General features: G+C 46.8%; 1 protein-coding gene across 5 annotated transcripts in view; it reads right to left on the bottom strand.

Annotated features, from left to right (window-relative positions):
- KCNN3 (potassium calcium-activated channel subfamily N member 3) overlaps positions 1–23,756 on the bottom strand; it is a 150,687-nt gene that overhangs the window by 47,423 nt on the left and 79,508 nt on the right. For all 5 annotated transcript variants that reach the window (XM_032464153.1, XM_006177228.2, XM_014552866.2 and 2 more), the window contains exon 3: positions 16,401–16,819. In XM_032464153.1, the coding sequence (XP_032320044.1) occupies positions 16,401–16,819 (419 nt within the window). The remainder of the gene's footprint in view (positions 1–16,400; positions 16,820–23,756) is intronic.

Here is a 23,756-nt window from a genome sequence, read left to right as displayed (position 1 = left end):
AGGAAGTGGCTTCCCACTACAAACTGCTATTTTCCTACAGCACCAATCAGTGTCCATCGAGGTACCAGATGGCATGCCCTCAAACAAATTAGAGGATGACCTCAGAGCCCCAGCTGAAAGAAAACTAAATTCACTTTGCACAGTTTTCTCTTTCTCATTTCACCCCAACACAGTCACAGAGACAACTTCCCAATTTAACAAATACCCCAAGAGCTTAGGGATTCTGGGGTCCCAGGCCTCTACTGCCCCCGAGTCAGGAGACAGGACAGATTACCGAGCCTCGTTGAGTCACCATGTCCTAATCCATTAAATGGGGCCTCTGGACTCTATTCTACCTGCTCACTTCTTAGGGGCGTTGGGAGAAGTAAAGAACACGAGTCCTGGATTTTACGGTTTCCCCAGCTTTTCATGCCTTCTCTTTTGAACTTCATACCCAGCTAGGAAGTAGGTAAGACAGGCTTATATCTCCAACCTATAGATCAGAAGAATGAGGCCCAGGAAAGGAAAGGCCCAGAGTTCATCAAGCCCCAGCTGCAGTCATAGGCACTTGTCTTATTTAATAGGGAGTAAGTGACCTGCCCAAGTTCACACAGCTGGTGCATGATTAAGCTAGGCTGTGAGCCTGGGTTTTTTTTAGTTTAGGTGCCACTGCTTTTAATTTTGTAGGCAATAAAACCTTACATTTAGGAATGCGGGGTGTTATTACACTCGTGGCTAGTGTTACTGAAATTGAACCAAATGGGTTTTGTCCTGGGTTGACTGGGGGGTGGGGGGGCTGTGGAAAGCCTTGGACACTAAAGCGAGGAATATGGACTTAATCTTCCAGAGGAAGCAGCTGCAGGTTTTTTAAGGGTAATAGAAGGTATCCAGTGGTAGCATAATTTGAGGTCAGAGAAGCTACTTCTACAGCCCAGTGCAAGACACCAGGGATCTGTGTCAGTGAGGTATCAGGAAAAGATGAATTTGAGAGACATTGTAGAATAAGAACTATAGGGCTTGATGCCTGAATAAAGGGCTGAATGGGGTGGGGGTGGGCACAAAGATAGTAAATGGTTTTGAGCCTACGAGATAGTTATGGCACAATAGTCCTTCTCCCCTTCTTATTGGTAAGAGAACCCAGGAATGAGCAATGGTTGCCAATAATAATGATTACATTGGTCCAGCCATGTAACTGACCAATGGATGTGAATGGAAATGACACATGTTACTTCCAGGAAATGTCTTTAGAAAAAAAAACACACGTTATTTTGTCCCTTCCTCCCTCCTGCTGACTGGAAGATAGATGGGATGGCTGGAGCTCTGGCAGCCTTCTTGAATTATGAGGAAGAAGTCATGTACCAAGGCTGGCAGGGCAACAAGGAAGGAGGAGCTTGGGTCCCTAATGCCATCGAGCACCATGCCTGCTTTGGACTGACCCTTTTCCAATCTTCTTTTTTTTAAATTTTATTTATTTATTTATTTATTTATTTATTTATTTATTTATTTATTTATTTATTTATTTATTGAATTATAGTCAGGTTACAATGATGTGGCAATTTCCAGTGTAGAGCACAATTTTTCAGTTATACATGAACATACATATATTCATTGTTGCATTCTTTTTCACTGTGAGTCCAATCTTCTTTTGAATAAAAAGAAACTTCTATTTGTTTAAGCTGCTGTTATTTGGGATTTCCTGTCTCTTGTACCCAAAAACTAATACGAACTGAAAATTTTCCTGATAAAAAGAAGGTAAACACAGGAAAGCTGAGAGAAATGAGGGGCAGCATGATGATTGTGAACATAGACTTGGTGCACGGGGCATTCAGTGCATGAGAGCACGCATATGAAACTCTCGGCCTAGCAGAGGGGAGGAACCCAAGAACTCAACGCTGCCGCGGCTTTTCTTTTGCCTGGCCTGGGCAATGGCCTCCTGACTCATCCTCCTAGTAGTCTTCTTGCCTGTTTCCAATTTGTTCTCCACACAGCGGCCAGAGTGATATTCTTAGAATGAATCAGGTTGCATGACTCTTCTACTTAAATCTCTTCAGTGGCTTCCCTCCGCACTTGCCCTCCACCACTTGCCATGGCCCCCGGAGCCAGCACTGTTGGCCTCCTGCCCCCTCTGTAGCTCAGGCCCTGCCAATCACACACCTGTCCACACTGGTCTCCTTCCAGTGACTCCACATACCATGCTAAAGGCCTTCGTACATGCTGTTCCCTCTTCTTGGAAAGCGCACCCCCTTGGTCTGTAAAGGACTCATTTCTTCCCATCCTTCAGGTCTCAGCTGAAACATAACCTCTCTAGAAAGACCTTCTAGGCAGGTCGCAGCTGAGGAGGATTCCTCTCCAACCCCGTTATTAATAATAATAATAATAATAATTACAACCTTGTTTCCTTTAACACCTTCAACAATATATACCATAGATTTTAAATTTCATATTTATTTGTGTTTGACTTGTTATTTGTCTTCCCTGGAAGACTATATATAGACCCCATGAGGGAAAAAAAATGTGTGTTTTACTCTCTAAGTTATATTTAATTGCTGACATGGTGCTTGGTGAATAGTAGGGCCTGATAACTATTAACATTGTTCTTATTTAGGAAGCCATTCATCACTGAGCATTACAGCTCAAGAGGGAGGCTTGGCTCAAGGATTCGACTTGGGAGGTGAGCATGCTTCTCATGAGAGTGGATGCATTCTCTAGGGGCAGGCACGACAAAGGGAGATGGCACAGGATGGAGAATGTCCAGCTAAAGGGAGCAGATCTGGTGGAGGAGAGAGGGGGATGGGAACCATCAGCATGGGATGAGTCCAGAGACCATGGGAGTGGTGGGGTGATCTCAACTCTCTGGCAATCCCTGTTTAAAGATCTGCAGGGGCCCGATAAAGCACTGCTTTTATCAGCAGAAAAACTAAGGCAGAGTAATGGGCCCCCAGGCCAGGCCCTCTGCCCCTCGCTGAAGCTGGAAGCAGGACGTGAGTGTCTTGACACTTAGAGTCCTACCTGGGTTCCCACTTGGCTTAACACCCTGCTGGCCTTAACTCAGCTGTGGCTCTGTCAGGCGGTGGGCCACGTGGGGTGGGGGCGCCGATCACTTGCTGCAGGGCTCACGCTAAGCAGGGCTGGTGGGGCTGTACTGAGGGAAAATTAATAACAGAGTGTGGGGCTGTAGAACGGGGCTGTCAAAAGTGCCAAATCTAAACAGAGATGTGCCCTGAGTCTCACTCCCTAACTCCCAGGTCATTATACCTGTTCTGGGAGACGCCTGCCTTTCCCATGGGCCACTCTCAAGCTGCATTAAAAGGAGAAAAATGCCAAGAAAATGGGAGGTTGCCTAATACTTGGGGCACTATGTTCAGTCTGGGGCCTCCACTTTATGCGGTCATTGATGACCAAGGAGGAGGGTGAGCAAGAGAATGGAGTCTGATCAGGAGAGAGTCCTGGGAGGACTTGCTGAAGGATGAGAGGCCATTAGATTGAAGAGGATGAAACCAGTTCTCAAATATTTAAGGGGCCTTCAGTGCAAGAGGGAGGACCAGCCTGCTTCACTGGGCGCTCAACAGGGACTAAATGCTCTGCCCTGACTAAGGCCTTTCTGTGAATTAACCCATTTCCCAGATGTCCTGAGGCTAGCTTGCCCAAGGTCACAGGCTATAAGAGCTTGAGTGAGGCCCCAAGCCCATATCTGCCCAGATGGTAATGATTTAACAACCAGCCCATGTTGCTTGAATTTCTTTTGTGTGGATACAGAAGACGGAGTTAGGACCCAAGTTAGAAACAACAAGGAATTAATTTAACCAATATTAGGAAGATATTTCTAAATCAGAGCTGTCTGCTGATGGATTGAATGGTCTTTTAAAGTGATGCAATCCTTGTCCCAGAGTGTATTCAGTAGAGACTTCGCGACTCTTGCGAGATTAAGTACAAGTACAATGTACAAGGTGAATGGTGAAACCAGGAGCCAAACTGTCTTTAACCCTGAACTCAGGCTGTACCCAGCCTCTGTGCGCTGCCACCACTGTGTCACTGCATGTATTGACTCAGCTGAAACATGTTTAAAATTTTCAAAAGGAGTTTTACTTACTAGGCTCTGTGCCTTGTCTATTGTGGGGGTGTCAGAGCCCATCTGGCCCGTCTCAGTATGTCTGGGCCTGTCTGGACCAGCCTGCAGGGGCTTTGTTAGCAGGTGGCTCCCATGAGCCTCTCAGGAGAACAAAATGACCAGGTGTGGTAGGGTTGGTGGGTTCCCAGGGCCACTACTTTCAAGCCACCAAGGGAGGGACTGTGGTTGCCCCAAAACTCTTGGGCAGCTCACAGAGCATGGGAGCAGGCATCCAGGTGGGGTGGGGCTGGGGATGCTCAGTGAGGTACCATTTGGAGCACAGCATGTGACACCCATATTCCCTCCCAGCTCAGCCTCTAGGGTACTGGAGCCAAATCTCAGGGGACAGAGGAGCCTGTATTAAATGGAAGGAGAAAACATGAAAAAAATCCGCCCGCAGCTCTGCCATGAGAGCGGGGCTGCAGGGCTTCACAGCAGCCTGGGCGGTGGCAGCCATGCCTGCAGTGGAGTGGGTGGAAAGCACAGGGGGGCACAGTGAGGAGAGCACACCTCCCAGGCCACCGAACACATGGCGATGCCGTGGGGTGAGGGTCCCTTGCTGACGAGTGCCTGCACTGGAGATGCAGGGCACCATGGGACCACCAGGGGCAAACAAAACCACCCCGAAGTTAAAAAATGGAAAAGTTGACAAATGTGGATTTCCTGTCTTGAATAATATCAGCTCACAAATAGATATGGCTGATGTGGCTTACAGGAACCCCCTCCCTTTTCCTCATCTTGGCTCCCTCCAAGGATTCCCACCCTTGTAGGTTTTTTGGCATTGTCTCCTCCCAGTGGTGCAGCCTTTTCCAACAGGTCCCAGAGGGTGAGAATTAAGACCGGATGCCCTTAGGCATCCAAGATAAGAAGCAACTTCCCTCTTACACATCAGACTTGGTACTAGCTGTGCACCATCCTTGGTGGGATCAGGAAGACGGTCATTCCAACCCATTTCTGCAGGGCTTAATTCTCTCTCAGATCCCAATTGAGAAAGGTTGGATGAGCCTTTCCAGCTGGAGAAAGAGCCTTGTACTTAGCTGGGTCTACCTAAGGCAAAAATCCTGGAGGCAAAAGGGCGCTGGCCTCCTCCCAGCAGAGAATAGGGAAATCTAGTGTTTAATGTAACATAGGCTGGAGTAATTTGGGGATCAACTCGACTGGAAAAATGGAATGGTTTCTCAGTGCAATGTGGAGTCAACTTTGCACCTACACTGTCCCAAACTTAGCCCTTGAGAATGCTAATTTTCTGGACAATTTCCTCATTTCTTGATTCTCTTTTCTAAGAGGTGTCATGCATTAATCATAATTTGTGGAATAGTATATTATTGAATATAAATCAAAATATGAAGAAACTAGTCACAAATTAACGATTTCCATGCTTAATTATCAAAGAGCACACAAATAGTGCCACGAAGAAAGGAAAGAATTGTTGAATCAGAAGTGACAGAGAAAAGTGGGCTGTAAAGGAGTAAGGATGGGTGGAAATACAAAACACGCACATGAAATAAGAATACGACGCTACTAGAGGCAGGAACCAGAGGCAACCCTGGGGCAGAGGACCCAGTCCTGAGGTTTATCCTTGGTTGCCCGGGGCGCCAGGCTCTCCCACCTCAGCGGTGTTGAACCTCAACCCTGGCGGCACCAGGAGCCGGCGGGCTGGCTCCTCCCCCGCGGCCCGCCCCTGCCTATGAGACCCCGCCCACCGGCCCCCACTGTTTGTACTGCCCTCCCGCCCTGCGCCCCCTGGCGGAGAGAACCTCGGCCCCGCCTCCTCTCAAAGGCCTTGGCCTTGCGGGGACCACCTGCACACCCGCGGTTTCTCCCTGACCGAATGAGGGGCTCCCGCATCGTCGCTAGGCCCCCAGAGCCTGGCCCGCCCAGAGCCGGTGCTGAAGAGCTAATGCAGACGTGCCTCGGATCACGCCTCACCTGCAGAACTCCACCTGCCGGGTCCTCCATAATCATCCCTCGGCCTCAGAGGGACTCTAAGTGGCCCATCCGCCCTGGGAGAGAGGACCCCAGCCTAGGCTCACGTCCTCCCACTACCTTGTCCACTAAGGCCAGGTCGGAAGGGGAACGCTTTAGGAAGGAACTTTTAATGTGCTTCTCTGAGAAAATGATATGTAAAAACCGAGTGTGCCCTTCAACTTTACTTCCCAAGCCCTGTTGATATAAAATATGAGTTTCTATGGAAGATGAGAAGACAGGTTTTGTTGAGGGAGAAAAAACAAAATGTTCCCTCTTTATATTAAAGATAAACACAAACATACATGTTGTCATGCATTCTCACTGAAAATGCAATAAAATGTAATGGAAAAAATCGCACATAACATCCCGCAGAAAACAATATATGTATTTTCCAAGAATTTTCTATGCATATTATGTATCTCTATATTTTTAATTGGTAACATCCTATATAACACTATTTTGTGTGCTCCTTTAAAAAATATTACATCATGACTGTTTTCCTACCTGATTAATAATCTTCGAAGGATGATTTTTTAAAAGTGTTGCCTAACATCATATGGATATGCTGTGATTTATTTAACAGCTTAAATTCTGGACATTCACCTGATTTCTGATTCTCCCCTGCTGCAGAATGCATCCTGCTGAAGAATCTTGACACAAATTGATTATCCCATTAGAACAGCTTCCTAGAAGGCGAATTCCTGGGTTAAAGTTAAGAACTTGTAAAGGCTCCCCTGACATACTGTTAAACTGTTTTCCAGAAAGGTGGTGCTAATTTTCCTTCTCACCATCAATATGTGAGAAACAACCCACCTGCCCCACCACCAACAATAACAACTTTCTCCAGCATTGAATTATATTCATTTAAATTTTTGTCAACTCTAGAGGAGAAAAAGCAATTCTCTTTGTAGTTTTAATTTGTGGTTCTTTGATTCAGGAGGCTGTGTTTTTCATTATATTGGCTATATGTATTTCTTTCTTTCTGGTTGTCAGTTTTTTTATTTTTAGCGAATTTTTGAGGAGATGAGTTTTTCTGATCGGTAACTAAAACTAGTTTATACAATAGGAATTTTTACCTCTTGTCATGTTTGCTGCAAATATTTTTCCTAGTGTAACATTTGCTTTTTAAATAAGTTTATATTTTTTTGGAGAACAGAAATCTAAAATTGTATGTATGGTGTAATCAGATACACCAGTTTTTTCCTTCACATTTCTTCTGAGATTTTATGCTTAACAATTCTCTGCCATCTCAGGATTGATTAAATATTCACTTTGTTTTCTGGAGCTTGTTCATGGTTTCTTCTTTTACACCTGAAATTTATTTTGTGGCTGGTGAGAGGTTGGGTTCTAATTTGATTTTTCATCCAAGCATCCAATCTCCCCATTACCATTTATTGAATAATCTATTGCTTCCTAATTGGTTTCTTTCTCAAATATGGGGTTCTCACATGCTAGGATTTATTTCAGGGGTTTCCATTAGGTCCCGTTGACCTGTCATTACTGATTTTTCAGTAATGCCACAGGGACAATTACCTTAGTTTTATAAAACATTTTAGTATCTAGTGGAGAAAGTCCCCCTCGATGGTCTTCTCTTTCAAAAACAGTTAAGCTATTCTCTTTTATTTATTAAAACTTCCTGAGAATCAGTAGGTATTCCCCTTTAAAATACCTAATTTTGTGTTTTCTTTTTTTCCCTTGATTAGATTTATTAGAAGTTGGTATCTTTTGGATTTACAAGTTCTGTTTTTCTGTTTTCAGATTCATCAACTCCTGTCTTTGTTATAAAACTAACTTGTCCCCCTGAAGCTTGTTTTGTTCTTCTAATGAATTCAATTTATTTTCATGTTCCTTTTTTTTCAATGAAAAACTATAAGGATATTTTTCATGTGAGAACAACTTTGGTCACATCCTGAGCTTTGATATATACAGTTATCATTGTAATTTTTAGAATCGTCTTCACTGGAAATTTTGAATGATTCTCTTTTGACCAAGTTATAATTGAGGTGATTGCTTTAAAAGTCCCCCCCCAAAAGTTTCGTTTTAATTGAAGTTTTATGGCCTTGTAGTTAGAGAATATATCTGAAATTTTTTTCTGATGTTTTGAGACATGTGGCCAAGAAGTTGATTGATTTTTGTAAATGTTTGATGGATGCTTAAAAAGAAAATGTATTATTCGTTTATAGGCTACAAAGTTCAATACGTAACAGTCAATTAAAACTCAGATCCTCCATCTCCTTATTTATTTTTGCATAAAAGTTCACAGTAGTACTGTGTATAGTGTTTTTATCCATATTAAATGCTTCCTTTGGACCATGTAATGATTCTTGTGCTGAATTCAACTGGGTTTAAAACGAGGACTTCTACTCAATTGCCCTTTGGTTTGTACTTACCTAATAAATCTTTGCTATTCATTTATTTTTCTGGGTCCTTCCGTTTTAGGTATCTCTTTTGTAACCTGCATAAAATTAAATTTTGCTTTTAAATCCTATCTAAGTAAGGGACAGTGTCTTCTAATTGGGGAAGTAAATTCAATTATGTTGATTGTTATAAATTTTAGGTTTGGTTTCCTCTCATCTTGTTTCATGCTTTCTGTCTTTAAGCTCTTCCTTCCTGCTTCCTTATTTTTCTGTCTCTGATGTCGCTGGTGTGTCTCATCCAGGAGTGTGGACAAAGCACATTTTCAGGGTAGGGAAGAGGGGAGGCTCTCAGGCAGGATGTTGGAGGCTCAGGTCTGCTGCTCTCTGGCTCTGTGACTCAAGGCTCATTACTTAACTTCCTAGTGCCTCAGTTTCCTCACCTGCAGGCTAGGGATGATAACAGTCTCTACACCTCACAGAGTTGTGTCATTAAGTGAAATAATACCTGGCTGATGCTCCTGTCATCAATACTACACTTTCAAAATTCTACCTGTGGTTACCTTTAGGTTTAAAAAAATAGGGAGGGAAGGTATAGCTCAGTGGTAGAGCACATGCCTAGCATGCACAAGGTCCTGGGTTCAATCCCCAGTAACTCCATTAAAAAATAAATAAATAAACCTAATTACCTCCCCCCACCAAAAAACAAAACCAAAAATGATTTAAACTGTATTTCTCTAATTATTAAAATTGAATGATTAGGCTTTTAAAATTCTTTTCTGCCTATTTGGCATGCTTTTACTAACCTTTCTAGACTTCTCTCAACTTTTTAATCTGAGGGTTTGCAACCCTCTCATTACTATGGAATTATTATTTTTATTTCATACATTTACTCTTTCCAGAATCTACTTTTTCTTCGACATTAGAATTTGGCTTTGCCATCATGCTTAAATGTAGCCTGGATTTCATGTGTACCTGGTTTCAATGCTGTCCACCTGCCTTTCTTTCATATTGTTTTATTATTAAGATCTTAATTGTGATTCATCCCTTGGTCAACTGATACACAAGCTCCCCCAAAAGTGTAACCTTCTGAGCCCACAAAACTCCAAGAATGACCTCTGTTCCTGTTGTTTCCTGACATGAATGCCCTAATGTCTCCTGGAATTTAGGATTCCTGGGGGAAAGTCTCCTCTGTGTTGCCTATGTGCTTCTAGGATAGTTTAACCTTATGATTCAGTAAATTTTCCAGAAAAAAAAATTTCCCCCTATTCTAACTGGAAAACAGGAAACTTTTTGATCTGCCTAATCCTATCCCCCTACCCCGACTCCTCCGGCCGGCCAATCCTGAAAAAGTTTTCTTCCTGTATGTCCTTGTTTATGCTTTTACCCAATTCATTCTGGTTTCTTCCTCCAAAGCAACTCTAGTTCTAGGAGTTAGCCTTGATTCTGTAGCTTCCAATTCTTTCCCACTTACCCTCTTCTCTCAACTCTGTTCTTGTCTTCATTCGGAGAAAACCTTTCCGTTTGTCCAACACATTCCACATTTTAAAAAAATTCAGTGCCCCACTCATTTTGCTAAAACAACTTTCCTTTTCTGTGAACTCTGCTTACGTGAGCCAGATACGTTTTCATTTCACATCTGCCCACTCTTCTCCATCACCGAGATTACATTTTCTTGCACCATTAGGGAAGCCCAAAAATCTTCAAATGTTACTTTTTGTTCCTCATAATTAAACATATTTCGGCATCTTCAGAATTCTTTTCCTCTTCCTTAATGCTGCAGATTTGTTTCAAAGGCCTCCTGTAGGATTCCCCTTCCCTCCTCCTGTCTTCCCTGCCTTCCTCACTCTCCTCCACTCCCTGCCGCGAATTCATCTTCAAATCAGGAGTGATCTCTCCAGACCTTTCACGCAGCAGGACTGCCTTAGGCTGCTCCTCAGCCCTATGGGGTGCTGACTTCCCCCACCTCCAGCTAGAGGGCAGGGTTCCTGGGCTCACAGGCTTCATCCAATGTGACAGGATCCTTTTCCATCCTTACTATTTCCTACCTCATACCCTAAACCAGCAGTTTGCAACCCTTTAAAATCACGGACTCCTGCTAGTAAATTTTTTTGAGCATGCACCCTCCCCTGGCTATATGTATATTTATTATAAATTGTCCACATGTATTACAGTCTTCCTGCATATTAAAATTAGCAAAGTGTCCATTTTTTTTTCAAAAAAAATAATCAGGAATAGAAGTTCTGATCATTTTCTGCCGTCCCAGGGGGTCACTGCGCATGCATTACAACCTCTGGTTCATTGTTATCAGGGTTCTTCCCAGTTCTGCCCAGTGCACAAGGCTGTCGAGTTGGGCGCTTGAGTCAACCCCATGCAGTGTGCTTCCTCCTGTAGATCTGCCTGCGCCTTTCTTGGAGTTGAAGCCCCCTGCGGGCCGTGGTAGGAGACTGAAGGAAGGAGCCGGAGAGGTGGAGGGACTTGTTCTTGCTCCTAGCTTCTGGCTGGTGCAGACCTGGGTGTCTGGGGCAGAGGCAGAAGAGGCCGGAGAAAGGAAGCTTCTTTTTATCTTCCCTACGATGGGAAGGGGAGAAAGAATGGCCAGGAATTGCTTTTCTCCAATTCCAGCAGCCAGGTCTCCAGACTCAAATTTCTCATGAAAAGGCCAAGGTGCAGACATAGATGAAAGTTCACGTCATCACCACCAGAGACCTGCTGATAGGCTGGAAGGCCTGAGATGCTGACACAGCCTGTGCGCAGAACTTGGAGCCTCAGGAGAGAAGAGGCCAAAGGGATTCCGCTCAAGAGGCTGGGAGGTCATTTACAAAACCTGGCTTGGGATCACAAGACTCAGCCCCTGCTCTCCGCGCTATGGGCGGCCCTGTGGCTCCTCCCAGGGAGATAAACACCCACATGTGAGCCGACAGACTTCTGTTCGGGGCGTGCCGGGAAAGCCCCCTCCCCCAGCCTGCCGCCATTCGACCTGGGGCCTCAGATGGTCTCTCCACCAACAAGGCTGCCTGGTGTGTGACAGTGTTTAATGAGGAGGTTCCTGCGATGGGCTCTGGGAGGCCTGTGGGAGGTGGGCACGCGGCCAGGAGAATCCCAGAGAATATGCCGAGTGCCACAACTGTCAGGCCTCAGAACCCATGATGTAATGCCTCGCCGGGGTCCAAGGAAAACAAGCCCGCTGTTGATGCTGCCCTCCCAGCAACCAGGCTCTGCCCTCCCGATAGCAGGCTCTTCTGAGTAATTACTAACTCCCTCTCCCCCCTAGGAAGGAGGAAAGGTGAAAAACCCTTATTGTCGCATAAAAGCCAACCCCAGATATGAGAAATGTCTTTGAAAATGTCTCGCTGAAGAGGGATTTCCATAGCAACTTCAGAAGTGTGTGTATACAGCCAGAGATGCATCCGGGCTGATGAAACCCACCTGGAATGCGAACACACGCCCTGCTCTGGGCAGCAACAGAGGGGAGTTTTTCTAGAACCTGTCACTCTGCTATGCAACCTTGGGCAAGTCCTTTACCCACTCTGCTGTCTCAGGTGACAGAACCGTCATCCGATCAGGCTGAGAGAGAGCAAGGTCATCTTGCCAACATCGTCCTCCCACCCTGGTCCAAGGCTTCCATCCTCCAAGGCAGCCCCTGCTTCCAGGTTCTGTCCGGTCTCTGGTTGAATAATTCCTGTCTCAAAGTCTCTGCCAATCTTACTTATTATTTGATATTGGGGAAGGAAAGTGGGCATTTAAGCTGGATTCTGAGAGAAACCGCTCGGTCTTTTTTTAAAGCGCTTTTTGCCTGATTAGGAAAAAATGTATTTATTCATACATGCTTTCACAGCTCCGTAGGTCAGATGCCTGGGAGAGTCGCCGAGACCCTGAGATTTGAGTGCAGAAGGTTCACTGGGGCTGCTCTTAGGGTCGGCACCCATGGGCCGTAGAGGGAGGAGGTGAAGTGCCATGGGACCCCTCCATCCCTTGGAGAGCCCGGGAGCCTGGGAGGCCCGCAGAGCTGTTCTGCCGGAGGTAAAGGCCTGGGCCTTTCAGCTTCTGCACTGACAGGGCACTGGATGCTTGCTGCCCCGGGCAGCAGACTTGAACTTGGCTGAGGCAACTCCCTTCATCCAGGGCAATTCTGCCAGAACCGACAACCCCAGCTGAGGGGCCGAGAGCCTGGGCCCAGAGGAGGCGTCTGGGTGACTGGTGCATCACTGCAATCATTACACTCAGAGATGGTTGAATTTAATGTGAAGTCAGCCCTGAAGACAGTGTGACAGAACGGTTAAGAGCACTGACATCGGAGGCAGGCAAAACAGCAAGACTGGGATTTAAGTGTCAATCTCAGTGGCTTTGAGACGCTCAGATCTGGAAAGTCACCAGGAGAGTCCAGGCCACAGTTTCCTTGTAAGTGCAGGATTCAGCCTGGGCTGGTGAAACAAATATGAAGTTCAGAGTCAGAAGCAAGTTCAAATTCTGGCTCCGTATTTACCGGCTCTGTGACCTTGGGCCAGTTAATTTACGTCAGTTTCCTCCACTCTAAAACCAGGGCAGTCACAGTGTCTCTATCTTAGGTCAACTGTGAGGACAAATGGAGATATCAGTGAAGCATCCCACATGGAACTGGCACAGGGTAAACTCCCCAAAATGGGCAACGACATCCCACGTGCTTTAATATACCTCGTGTGAGATCTAAGCAGAAGCCTTTTGGTCAAAGGGCCTTTTCACCAGAGGAGGGAAAACTTTAGGAGAAGTTTTGATTTGCTCGTTGCTTCTCTGTACCTTTGCCTTAGACTTCAGCTGGGGCTTGTCAGTCATCTCTGCAGACAGAGGCCCGGTGGTCTGATGGGGACCTGGTTAATCCAGCCTCAGGGTGGAGGCCATGGAGACCCATTCAGTGCCAAATAACATACAACAGAGTACTTGGGTTGGAACCCAAGCATTTGCAAGCTATGCTTTGAAGCATGCTTATCTTCCAATAAAAAATCATCACCAAAAAAAATCACTTCTGACAGGTTTGATAAACAATGCAATTCACTTGCTGCTACTTTGCTCCACGTGCAGCCCTTCCTCTCATCTGAAAAATGGAACGATGATATACACCAGAGAGGGTTGATTTGAGGACATGGAAGATTTCAAACACCTTAAAGGGCTATACAGATTCAATTATTATTATTGTTAGAAGACTCAGCTTCAATCAATTAGAAAGGAAAACAGAAAGAGTATATAGTTCTATCTACAGTAGGAATTGGTTTGTTCTGTTTATAAGAAAGCAGCCACAAAATTCTCAAGAGTTCTCAAGGGATCTCTGTTATTATTAGGAATTGTCACTATCCTTGTATTACAGTGCACAGTTCACATACATTATCTTGTTTGACCCCAACAACAAATCCTATAAAGTAGGCATTATCCCCAGCTTGCAGATGAGAAAACTGAGGCCCAGAGAGGTAAAGTGACTGGCACCATATTGCTCAGCTAAGGGTACTATGAGGAGTTTGGGGTTGGAACCCAAGCATATGCTTCTCCATTGCAGAAAGAGTGCCTGCTTACCAGGCAAGTTTCATGAGGCGCAGTGAAATACCAGGACCCGTGTAAATGACACAGGATGCTTGACCTGGCCTCCCAGCATACTAAAAATAACCTCTCCCAAGGGAACACGTCTTCCTTCTATCTCAAGTGATCCTCATTTTAAAATGAGGACACTAAGGCCCAGAGAGGTCAAGTGACTTGCTCAACGTCTCACGGCTACTTAGGGACAGAATCCAGATTTTTCACCTAGGTGTTCAGATTCCACACATGAAATCAGAGAAAATGAATATCCAGGACCAGCTTGAAAGGGAGAGGAGTCACCAAAGGCAACTTGAAGATGGAGGTGGGAGGAGGGTGCCACAGGCCTACCCTTGAGCCTCGGGGATGGCAGTTCTGAGGGGCTGGCATTAGGTGTAGAGCTCCCGATCCTTATAGGCCAACCCCCTTCTCTCCCACCAGTCACTTCTCTGAGTCACTGCCCAGCCACCAGTCTCCTAAAACAATGTTTCCCAAAGTATGTCCCATCAGTACAGTGCTTCTCAAACTTTAAGGTGCACAAACTTTATAGAGGACAGTATGGAGATTCCTCAAAAAAACTGAAAATAGACTTACCATATGACCCAACAATCCCACTCCTGGGCATATATGCAGAGAAAAATATAATTTGAAAAGACACATGTACCCCAGTGTTCACAGCAGCACTATTTGCAACAGTCAAGACATGGAAACAACCCAAATGTCAATCGACAAATGACTGGACAAAGAAGATGTGGGGGATATATATATATATATGTATATATAGACATATATATATATGTATATATAGACACACACACACACACACACATAATGGAATACTACTCAGGCATAAAATAAAGAATAAGATGATGCCATTTGCAGCAACACAGATGGACCTTGAGATTGTCATTCTAAGTGAAGTAAGTCAGAAAGAGAACGAAAAATACCATATGATATCGCTTGTATGTGGAATCTAAAAAAAGGACACAAAGGAACTTATCTACAAAACAGGAACAGACTCACAGACATAGAGAACAGACTTATGGTTGCCAGAGGGTAAAGAGGGTGGGAAGGAATAAATTGGGAGTTCGAAATTTGCACCTGTTGCGGAGTGATGGAAATGTTAGCTATCTTTCTTGTGGTGGTGGTTTCATGGGTGTACACATCTATCAAAAGTCATCAAATTGTACATCTGAAATATGTGCAGTTTACTGTGCAGGAATCACACCACAATAAATGTGTTAAAAAAATAGGTAAGTGACTTCAGATTGATAACAGGTTTTAGTTGTGATGTGTTACAGGTCAGTGAAGTGAGTCCTGCTCTTATAAGAATGTTTAAGGTATAACAAGTCCTAATTCATTTTCTGCTTAATTTAAACTACTTCTATACATTAAAAAAGCCATTAATTTAAGCATTATATATAATTTTATATTTGAAATTTTTATCCCTGCAAATATCCTACCTCTCAAACAATTAAAATGAAGTGATGAGGAAAATAATCAGTTTCTTTAAAGAGTTTTACTTGTGGGTGACATAAAAAGCAGAAAGTCTTTGGGAAAGAAACCAGAACCGGTTTTATTCTTGTAACCCTACCTTTCAAGCTAAGGAAATAGAAATGTTGACAGAAATATTCATTGCAGAAAAGTACATAGTTCTTAACAATCGGATTTTTGAAGATCATTCAACAATATCTCAAAATATTTTCTGAAAATAAAAGATATTAATACTTTTGTTTAATATTATTGTTTGCTTAAAAATGCTTGTAAAACATCACAAAAGGACTCAGATTAAATATAACGAATTAATCAACAACTACGAAAACCTTTAAGATGCACACAAATCACCAGTGAACTTGTTAAAATGCAAATTCTATTCAGTCCTGAGATTCTGCATTCTAACAAGTTCCCATTGATGCTCATGAGGCTGGTCTGTGGACCAAAGTTTTGAGCACTGAGGCATCAAGAGTGATGTCCAATGAAAAGCGTTTGTGTGTGAATACTTTTGAGAAAACCTGGATTAGACAAAATTAAACCAGTTTCATTACTGCAGGACTTCTCAGAGCCTTTAAACTGCTAGAGGGCATCCTCAGTTGCCAAGAGGGAGAGAGGGTACAGAAACTTCAAAGTATTATACTCTAGAAAAGGTTGACGATACAACCAGAATGCTTTGATATATTGGTTTACAAAGAGGGAACAGGAAATGAGAACGATTATATATGCGTTTTCCCCAACTTACCTTGGTTCCAGTATTTCCATGTTGCTGCAGGTATTCAGCCCCAACTCGGCCCTCCCCTTCCCCATTTTCTCCTGAGCTGTCTAGGTACATGCCTGTCTCCTCCGTCAGACCACATGCATCCTGGCGCCCCTGCTCCTCCGCCTTTCCCCCAGCCCAGCACGAGCTGCGTGCTCAGAGGACCCGGTCTAGCGGAGAACAGAACCCGCGGAAATACCTTTCGCAGACGCGGACGGTCCAGGCGGCGATGATCCACAGTGAGATGCTGAACACGAGCAGCACGGTGCCGGGGCAGATGGTCATGAGGGTTTTCATGACGAAGCGCGTGTTGAAGTTGATCTTGTTGAGGGCCCCGATGCTGCGGGACGAGGCGTCGGTGAAGAGCTTGCTGTGCAGCAGCATGACGCGCGCGATCAGGTACAGGCGCAGGAACATGGGGATGGACAGGATGATGTCCACGTCGGCCTCCGCCCGCGAGGGAGTGTAGGAGAAGGCCAGGCGCGCGGTCCAGAAGAACTTGTACTCGCCGGGAATGGGGTGGATGGCGCACACCAGCATCTCCAGGCTGATGTAGAGGATGCGCTCGTAGGTCATGGCTATCCGCCAGTCGTCTGCACCGTTGTCAATCACGAAGAGCTGGTGGGAGCAGAGAGCCTGTTAGCGCAGCCAGGATGGAACCGCACCGTGGGGTGACGGAGGGCGGGGCAGTCGACCCGCGTTAGGGCCCTCTTGGGAGGCCTCGCTTGGGTAGTGAGAGCCCTGGACCAGGAGTCATGTGACCTGACAAAGACACGTTCACTCTCTGAGCCTCCATTTCTGTAAATTGCTTCCCTAGGTCCCTTCCAGCTCAAAGGTGACCCCAAACCGGCTGTTTCATGATAAGGAAGAAGAGCAGCTCACTTGCATTGAACGCAGGCCCCTGAGCCCCTGCCAGGCCCGGAGCTGAGCCCTGGAGGGGGATACGGAGATGAAAAAGCTGTTTCCTGAGTAAACTCACGGGGTTGACCCAGACTCCTCTCCCCACTTGGAGAAGAGACTGGTGAGCGTCTGCTGGCAGGGCTTTGCTCTTTGACGGTGCAGGGGGTGTTAGCGGGGTGGGCCTGGGAGCCAGGCTGCCTGTGTCTGGATCCTGATCCTAACACTAGCTCTGTGATCCTGGGCAAGTGACTAAGCCTCTCTGTGCCTCAGTTTCCTCACCTGGGGACAATGATAATATCACGTGCTGCCTAATGGTCGTTGTGAGGCTGCAGTGGGCTAGTATATACCAAGTGCCGAGAACCCTGCCTCGCACTCTGTGAGTATTAGCTATGGTTATTTTTAGCATTATTAATCAGTGGGGTCTCTTTCTATAAATGAAGGTGGGGCTCAGTGATGTCAAAGTTCTCTTCCAGCCCTAACCTTCCTTCCACAAAGCTGAGACTCCTGTTGTCACAACAGGAGGAATGGCAAAGCAGCTGAAAAGAATGTACACTGACACCTGCTGTGTGCCCGGCTTGGGCTCGGTGCTGGGTTCACATCCAGGGGAGGCCCAGGCTGGTTCTCAAGGAGGTCCCACTGTGGGCCCCCCATGCCTGATGACTGTGACAGGGGCCTCACATCTTTCCTCTCTGTGGCCCCAAGCTCCACATCTGTGATGTGAGAGGCCTCTAAGGTCCAGCTTGGGCATTCTGAAGGTTCTGATTCTTGGAGAGGGAGGCCCGAGATCAGGGGCCTGTGCTGGGTGTGGGGGCCTCCTGGGCAGGTGTGAACCTCACTACTGAGAGGGGACAGAGTTGCTTATCCTCACGCCCTGTCCTCTCTGTGCTGGGCCCTGGCCCCTTCAGCTCGCTCTGTCCTGGCTCACCCATGTACACAGCCACCCATGCTGCTGGCTCCAGGGCTACAGAGAGCAGTTCTACACGCAGCTGCTTGCACTGGCCTGTAAGGCCGGGGTGGGGGTGGGGGGGCAGGGTCCCACAGCAGCACGAGCTGCTGCTCCGGATGCATTGGTACCTCCTAGCCAAGGGAGCAGCCCACGAATCCCAGGAAGGATTTATGGCCAGAAGGGAATTAGGCTGCATTACAAAGAAATGAATGTTGGGGCCAGGGTTGGGTGGAAGAAGTTTTATTTAACCTGGAAATACACTCTCAGCATGGAAGGAGGAACAGAGAGGTCAGGTCAGCGTGGACTGGGCACGCTGAGCTCAGCCTTCCTCTCCCCCAACCTCACCTCCACTTCACAGGGAGTTTAGGGACTGGGAGGCCCTGTCTGTCCCGCAATTTCCTCCATGGTCTGGGCCAAGGAAACCTTCTGCTGTGTTTTGAAGTTAGTCACCAAGCATCTTCTCTCCTGCCTCCTTCACTGCCTCCCTTACTAGGCCCCAGCCTCACAACCAAGGAAGAAGAGAAAACTGCGGCACCCATGCCTGGGCCTCTGAGGGTACAAAGGACCCATCCAGGGATCTGTGTCATGTCTGAGACAAACTCAAGGTGAACCAATCAAGTCACCTGACTTGAGCAACAGGGGTCTCCTGACTGCCTTGCTTTTGAGGTCTGCCTGTGACATTCTGTCTGCCACAAGGAGCAGGTACCAGGCAACTTGGTGGGCTGCCCAGAGGCAAGGACAGCTGCAAAAGTGCACAGGGAGGGGAGGCAGGCTGTGCGAGCAAGTCTCTCACCTTGCTGGACCTCAGCTTCCCCTTCCTCCTGCCCTGGGACCTTACAGGGCTATCATGGGGAATAAAGGAGATAATGAGTATGAAAGCTTTTCGTAAACTACGAAAGATCATTCATTCTTCAACAAACATCTGTTGGAGGTCCTCTGTCTGCCAGGGACTGGGCATTCAGGGTTGAATGAAATAGCTCAGAGCATGGCTCCCAGGATGAGGATCACGGAGGGGAACTAGAAGGCACTTGGGAGCAAGGGGCTGAGGGGCCAACCTGGGCCCAGGTAGCTGTACTTAGGAAGGTGTGATCTCTGAACAGGAGCGGGTATCCAGCACTGCACCAGCTGAGACTCTCCCTCCCTCCTTCCCCGGTGCAGCTGAGCCTGGGTTTTTCCAGACACAGGTTTCCACCATCAATTAGAGGGACCTAGAGGCTGCTCAAAGGGTTCCCTCTGCTCCTAACTGCCGCCGACAGGCCGAGCCATGGCAACGTGCCTGCCTGGCCAAACTCTTCAAATACAAAATGAAAACTAACCGCCCTATAAGAGAGAATTGCATCAGGTTACTATAGTAACTGGGTTCACTCTGGGCAGGAACTGAAGCAACGAGTTGCAGGTTCCTTTGATTCCCTGATGGAGAACAAGCTTGTATGCCCTGCAAGTCAAAGGGGAGGCACGTCGGCAGATCTACCCAGCTTGACAGGAAAGTGCTGGCCGCAAGGCAGTGTCCCCACCTGCCTCCCAGGTGCCCTGCTTCTGTTTCAGTTTCCTGGCACAACCCGGGGTGGGGGGGGGGTGAGGGGACAACATGGGGGAGTGGAGTTGGAGGCTGGCGAGCTAGACTGAAGTCTTGCACATCCAGATATTAGCTGTGTCATCTTAGGCAGGTCTCACCCCTCCTCTGAGCCTGCTTCCACATCTCTATCATCAGATTATTAACCTTGACCCTGCCCACCTCACGGGATTAGCATCAGAATCCAATAATACAGATAAGAAGAGGGACAGTGCTTTACTAACTACACTTGGCCCTCCATATTCTCAGATGCACAGCTGTGGATCCGGGGGCTGAGGGTTCTATACCATTTTATGTAAAGGACTTGGGCACCCTTGGATTTTGGTGTCTGCAGGGTTTCTTGGAACCAATCCCCTGTGGACACCAAGGGATGACTGCACTCTCAAAACGTGAGGGATTATTAATCCGACTGGCCTGGGAGACATTCATCAACAGTGTGTATGGGGGCCAGGGGGAGATATTGCAGCTTGCAGATTGACAGCTTCTGCCAGACAGGGTTCCAGTACAGGGATCTGCGGAGTAGCAGGGTGGGTGATATGGCCCAGAAGATTCCATTGCTGTCCCATATGAGGACATGCTTCTGCTTGCTCCCATCTGCCGCCTGGCATCCCCGCTCTCTGAGTGTAGCCTCACTCCTTTCAGACTTAGGGCAGATAACAGTACCCCCTGCCACGTCCTCACTCAGCATCCTGTTCATTTCTTACAAATCACAAATCTCAGTTACACATCTATTTGTGTTTACTTGGTTTTTGTCTATCTTTCCCCTAGAGCAGTGGTTCTTGATCTGTCTGCACAGCAGAATCACTTGGAGAGCTTGTTTAAAATACTCGTCCCTGGGCCCACCCCAGACCAAGCAAATCTCAACCTCTGGGCATGAGGTCCTGGCATTAGGATTTTTCTTAAAGCTCCTTAGATGAGTCTAAATTGGAACCTGGATTGAGACCCACCAGTCACAGCTGGAGCTCCAAAGGGATGCGGGGCCACGTCTGCCTTGTTCCCAGCCCAGATCTTAGAATATAACAGGTGTTGGGTAAATTCTTGTTTAGTGAACCAATAACTACCACTTACTATGAGCCCTTGGGTGACTAAATGCCCCTCTCTTGGGCTGTTTCCTCTGAGGAATGAGGGGTTGGATTGGATGATCCTCGAGGTGCCTTCTGCTCTGAAGAGCCCTTATTCTGTGGTCCTACGCAAACCTCATGCGTGGTCTCAGGGCACGTGAGCCCCGCGGAGACAGAACCCACACCTGGCTTATCTCACCTCTCCACGACGCCTGAGACAGTCCTGGCACACAGTGGGCAGTCAGTAGAATTATAATGAGTAACGGGGTGGGGAGGTGGATGACTGTGTCACGTGAAGAAAAGGACAGATGGCCCATGGCCCCTGTTAACCACCCAGAATAGAAATTCTTGCAGAAGACTCATTGCTAAGCCTGTGACTAGTAAAGCACCTGACCATTTATCTTATATCACGGGAGGACACCTACCCACTAGGGGTGGTTCAGTCTGGAATAAAGGGTCCCAGGTGATTGTCAAGGCCTAGGAAGCTCCAGAGATCATCTGGAACCAGATCTGGAGCAGTGCTGGACCAGAGGAGGGAGGGCGGCTCCAGTAAAGAGCTGTTCTCCCCTAAGGTTCAGCCTCAGCCACCCAGGCCCGGTTCTAGGGCAGCCTGACTGATCGCCCTGATGAATTCTGGAAGAGTGCTGCAGTGACGTGGGCAGGCTCTGGCATGGGGCCAGGGGCACCAGGAGGTCATCAGGGGGTCCGCTCTGAACCGTCACAGAGCAGAAGCCTCAGAGGCCCGGGACACAAACACATTTCCTCCTGACCTGGCTGGGTTTGCCCTGAGTGAGGAAGGAAAGTCACATTCTCCAGGCTGCTGAGTCTTTCTGCCTCCCTAGTCTCAAACGGTGATTCCGCTCCTTTGGGGTATGGCCAGCCTGAAGACTGAATGCTTCAGCGCCAGGGCTTGTGGTCATCGGCAAGTCTCACTCTTACCCCAGATGATGCCCTGAACAGACCCGGCTCCAGACCCAACCCTCTGCCACTGGTTCTAAGAGCCTGTAGGATTTCCAGCCTGTTGGTATGATTCCAAGAGCTTCGGAAGGGAGATTTTATGTGACAGAGCAATTCACACTTGCCTTCAAGGAGCTTTAATTAGAGAGAAAGGAGAACCAACTCGATTCAATCAAATAGTTAGTAACAACCAACCAAGACTTGAAATGTGCTGAGAGCAGATCTTAAATGTCTCAGAAACAAAAAAGTAACGATGTGAGATCATAGATGTGTTAATTAACTTGACTGTGGTAATCATTTCACAATGTATACGTGTATCAACTCATCACATTGTATGCTTTAAATATATACAATTTTATTTGGCAATTATACCTCAATTAAAAAGAACCAATCGGTGAGAACACTGTGGGGATATAAATATGAATTAAACACATGTCCCATGAATCAGCTCACAATCTCAAGTAGCTCTAGCAGAGGAAAGGCACAATAAGGGCCCATCTTGGAAAGCTTCTTGGGCGAAATAGGGTTTCCACAGTGCCTGGAAGGCTTGCGTCAGGCAAATCTGGTGTGGTGCTACCAAAAAGGCCATTGAGTCTTCCCACCTCATTTGTCTGCTTCTTCACAAGTGACTTTGCTTCCCCTCCCAGCAAGACATAGGGTCTGTTTCTCAATCCCTTAAATCGGAACTCAGCCACATGCCTTCCTTTGGCCAATGGGACATGAGAAACGTGATGTAGCCGAGGTTTGAAAATATGTCAGCACAATGGGGCTGGCTATAGACACACAACCCCATTCTTCCTGTCGCCCTTACTTGTGTGAGTGAGGCCGTTCTTGACCAGCTGTGTGAGAGCTCACCCCAGGTGAGACCAGCAGAAGAACTTCCGAGCTGAGCCCTGCCCCGGGTGCAGATCCACACAATTGTGAGCTAAATGATTACTGTTTTAGGTCATTAATTTTGGGGGTTCTTTGCAACAAAACCAATATATAAACAAATCTAACTCATGCATTGCCCTGGGAGGCATATTAGAAGTCGGGTGGCTTGCCTGCCATGCCCAACATTTCCCTTTTGGCTTCTCATGCCCCAGCCCCTAGAAGGAACTTCCACCCTCCACCCTCCCACCCCCGCACAGTTAATCAGACAGGGTAACTGGATGAGGAGGAGACCACGATCAAGGGCCATGCCAGCTTCCCCCAACCCTGCCCCACCCAGTAGACACAGCATTTCATTTATCAAAGAATTACTCAAAGCATTTAAAAAGTTATTTTGCAAGCAGTTTATTCTGCCTGCAACGTGTTTCTCACATGTGAGGAAGTCAGCTGGTATACTGAATTGAGGAACAAAGGCAAAACAGGATTTATCAGGTGTTGAGAAAATCTGCAGGGAGTCTGGGAACAGTGAATCTTGTTGGCAAATGTGGGGGGTAAATTGATCACCTGGCAGCTATCAGAGAGGTCAGTGTGGGCATTCCATCTTTGAGTGGCCAATTAGAGGTATCAAAGAAAACAGTCCGGTTATTTATGGATTCTCCCAGAACCCTTGAATTTTAGTGCTGGCACATGGGTACATAACAGGCTCTCTGTAAAATCTGCTGGGCCCTTCCACCTACAGACCTATTCAGTCAGACCAGGTCTGCACGCTTCCCTCATTGGAGCATCTCAGAACAATCAGGTTGTTCACCAGCTCCCTTGGGGGCTGGGGGGCACCAACTCTTGTCACCCCGGGGCAGGTCAGCTCACATGCAATCTCTGGAGCCCACCGTGTGTTAGCTGCAGGGCTGGGAACGGGCTGTCTCAACTGCGAGACAAGGAAACTATCCCGGAGCCTCCCGTGTCAACCTGACAGAGCACCGGGTCCACCAGGAGCTCCTGCATTCCCCTGGAGGCACACAGGGAACCTGCCTTTTTTTTTTTTTTTTTTTTTTTTTTTAGGTGTAATTACATTTGGAGTTGATTCATCCGGTTTGCATTTCTTCATTCTATTTTGAAAGACTTGGGACCTCTCTCAGGTTCTTTCTTTAAGCAATGTCTTTCCTTAAAATGTTTTCAGCTGTTAGGGGAGATCCTGGTTAGACATTTTCTGACCAATCTGAAAAACTTTTATTCTTATGCAACTATGAA

This window comes from Camelus ferus, chromosome 21 (genome assembly GCF_009834535.1).
Source record: "Camelus ferus isolate YT-003-E chromosome 21, BCGSAC_Cfer_1.0, whole genome shotgun sequence".
Classification (NCBI taxonomy): domain Eukaryota; kingdom Metazoa; phylum Chordata; class Mammalia; order Artiodactyla; family Camelidae; genus Camelus; species Camelus ferus.
This window is presented reverse-complemented; position numbering and strand designations above follow the sequence as displayed.